At 52.1% G+C, this 2,541-nt stretch overlaps 1 protein-coding gene across 4 annotated transcripts in view; it reads right to left on the reverse strand.

The window, feature by feature from the left end:
* EXOC3 (exocyst complex component 3) overlaps positions 1-2,541 on the reverse strand; it is a 28,148-nt gene that overhangs the window by 20,252 nt on the left and 5,355 nt on the right. For all 4 annotated transcript variants that reach the window (XM_032279190.1, XM_032279187.1, XM_032279188.1 and 1 more), the window contains exon 2: positions 855-1,054. In XM_032279190.1, coding sequence (XP_032135081.1) covers positions 855-998 — 144 coding nt within the window. In that variant the 5' untranslated portion in view covers positions 999-1,054. The remainder of the gene's footprint in view (positions 1-854; positions 1,055-2,541) is intronic.

Genomic DNA, 2,541 nt, shown 5'->3' on the forward strand with positions numbered 1-2,541 from the left:
TGCAGAAGGACGCCCTGGGCCGTGGCCTGCTACGGTACCTGCAGAAGAACGCCACCTATGCTCTCCCAGGAACCCTACTTTCCTAAAAGGTCTTATCGAGGCAGAGAGAACGATCAGGACTTCACTGGCTCGGGGAAGGGGCTCCTGCTGTTCAGCCAGGACCACTCTTGGCCCCAGGATGGCTGACCCACACAGAACCAGAACCTGAGCTTCAGATGTGTTCTGTATTAAACGTGAGTTAAAATGATGGGAACAAAACGCCCTCTAGTGGTGTCTGTAGAAGAGCTTTAAATAAGACTTCTCACTCTTAACAGTGTTGTTTGAAAACAGTAGACACTTTCAGGGTGCTGTTTTTTGAGAGGTAGTCTTGCTCTGTTGCCCAGGCTGGAGTGCAATCAAGGCTCACTGCAATCTCTGCCTCCTGGGTTCAAACGATTCTCCTGCCTCAGCCTCCGGAGTAGTTGGGATTACAGGCACCTGCTATCATGCCAGCTAATTTTTTGTATTTTTGTAGAGATGGGGCTTCACCATGTTGGCCAGGCTGGTCTTGAACTCCTGACCTCAAGTGATCCACCTGCCTCAGCCTCATAAAGTGCTGGGATTACAGGCATGAGCCACTGCGCCCAGCCTCAGGGTATTTAAAAGGATATTCCTTTGGGTGTTTTCACCATTCGCACTGTCTTCTAAGCAAAGCTACTGACTGGTAATACACTGCTGAAAGTAACTGCTCAAGAAAGCCCAGCTCTGCCTCCTCCCACATCACCACAAAGGCTAGTTCAGCAAAATCATCGCAGCGAACCTGACGGCTCTGTGCTGCCTGGGAGTGGGGCAGTGGCCGTGATCTCTCTGCTCACCTTCAGCCTGGCCTCCACGGAGGCCTTCTTCCGTGCTTCTCTCCTGCGGTACTGCTCCACCTTGTCCAGCTGGTCCGGGCGCTGCAGCATCCCAGCAACCCTCTGCACTGCTGTCGCAACAGCCTCCCTGTCTGTCTCCTTCATGGTCAAAAGGCAGGTGGAACCCTCACGCTGTTCATGCTAGAGGTATTCTGTGTGCACTGCAGGGGTTGTTAGGAAGGTAGGATTGTTAGATACGAACCTCCCTCAGACAACCAGGTGATCACAATGGAGCTACAAGGGGAGCATTTGAGATCATTCATCCAGAAAACCTGAAGGAAAGCTGAACTAGGATTAGGAACTCCTTAATAAGATAAGCGAACCTTTGTAACCCAAACATGGGAAGTTATACCTTTAAGAGAAGAGCGGGGTGTTTCACAGGCAGGAGAGACAGGGGCATTTGGAAGATTCTAGATGTGGGTCCCAGACCACCCACCATGTAGATGTCAGACTCCAAGGCACATCTCTGCCCAAGACAGGGCTAATTTCTCCTTTCCAGAGCCTTTCTCCAACACCTTGGCCAGGCCTGTGGGCAGCTGCACTAGGACTCAGTGAAGACAAGTACAGCATGGGCATCTCCCCCGACCAGGCACCACAACTAAAGGCCCAGCACAAGCCCCACGATCCCCTATAAAAGTCACCATTGTCTTGGGCATCCAAAATCCCATCTCCCCCTTTTTAACGGCCCTAGAAAACATCATGCATCCCTCCTTTGGGCAGATCTCATGCGGACCACAGGTGCTCAGATGCCAGTCAAGCCTGCCTTCCATGCTCACACCACCATCGTCCTCCTCGGGAGGTAAGGGGGCTGCCTGGTGAGCATCTGGTCAATGCAGGAATCTGATACACCTGTTGCCCTCGACTTCCGCTATTCAGTTTTCATCTTCATGAATATTAAAAATATCCACCTTCTCCTGGAATTTTTATTCTCCATGCCCACATGCTTTCAGACACCTTTCTTCTCCTTTCTCATCTGGAGCTACTTTGCAACCTTTCCTTTCTCTTTATTTTCTCATCATGAAATTAGGCACACCAATGTAGAAAATGGGGACAAAAATAAAAGACGCCAGAGGCAACTCCTCTGAAATCTCACCACTCAGGGGTGACTCCCCTCCAATCCCACCATCCAGGAGCAGCTCCCCTTACATCCCACGATGCAGGGGCAACTCCCCTCAAATCCCAACATCCAGGGGCAACTCCCCTCAAATCCCAACATCCAGGGGCAGCTCCCCACAAATCCCAATATCCAGGGGCAACTCCCCTCAAATCCCAATATCCAGGAACAGCTCCCCTCAAATCCCGCCATCCAGGGGCAGCTCCCCTCAAATCCCACCATCCAGGGGCAGCTCCCCTCAAATCCCAACATCCAGGAATAGCTCCCCTCAAATCCCAACATCCAGGGGCAACTCCCCTCAAATCCCAATATCCAGGGGCAACTCCCCTCAAATCCCAATATCCCAGGGCAGTTCCCCTCAAATCCCAACATCCAGGGGCAACTCCCCTCAAATCCCAACATCCAGGGGCAGCTCCCCTAAAATCCCATCATCCAGGAACAGCTCCCCTTAAATCCCACCATCCAGGGGCAGCTCCCCTTAAATCCCGCCATCCAGGGGCAGCTCCCCTCAAATCCCAACATCCAAGAGCAGCT

The sequence above is a fragment of the Sapajus apella genome, unplaced genomic scaffold, assembly GCF_009761245.1.
Source record: "Sapajus apella isolate SASKATOON/1434 unplaced genomic scaffold, GSC_monkey_1.0 scaffold11, whole genome shotgun sequence".
Classification (NCBI taxonomy): Eukaryota; Metazoa; Chordata; class Mammalia; order Primates; family Cebidae; genus Sapajus; species Sapajus apella.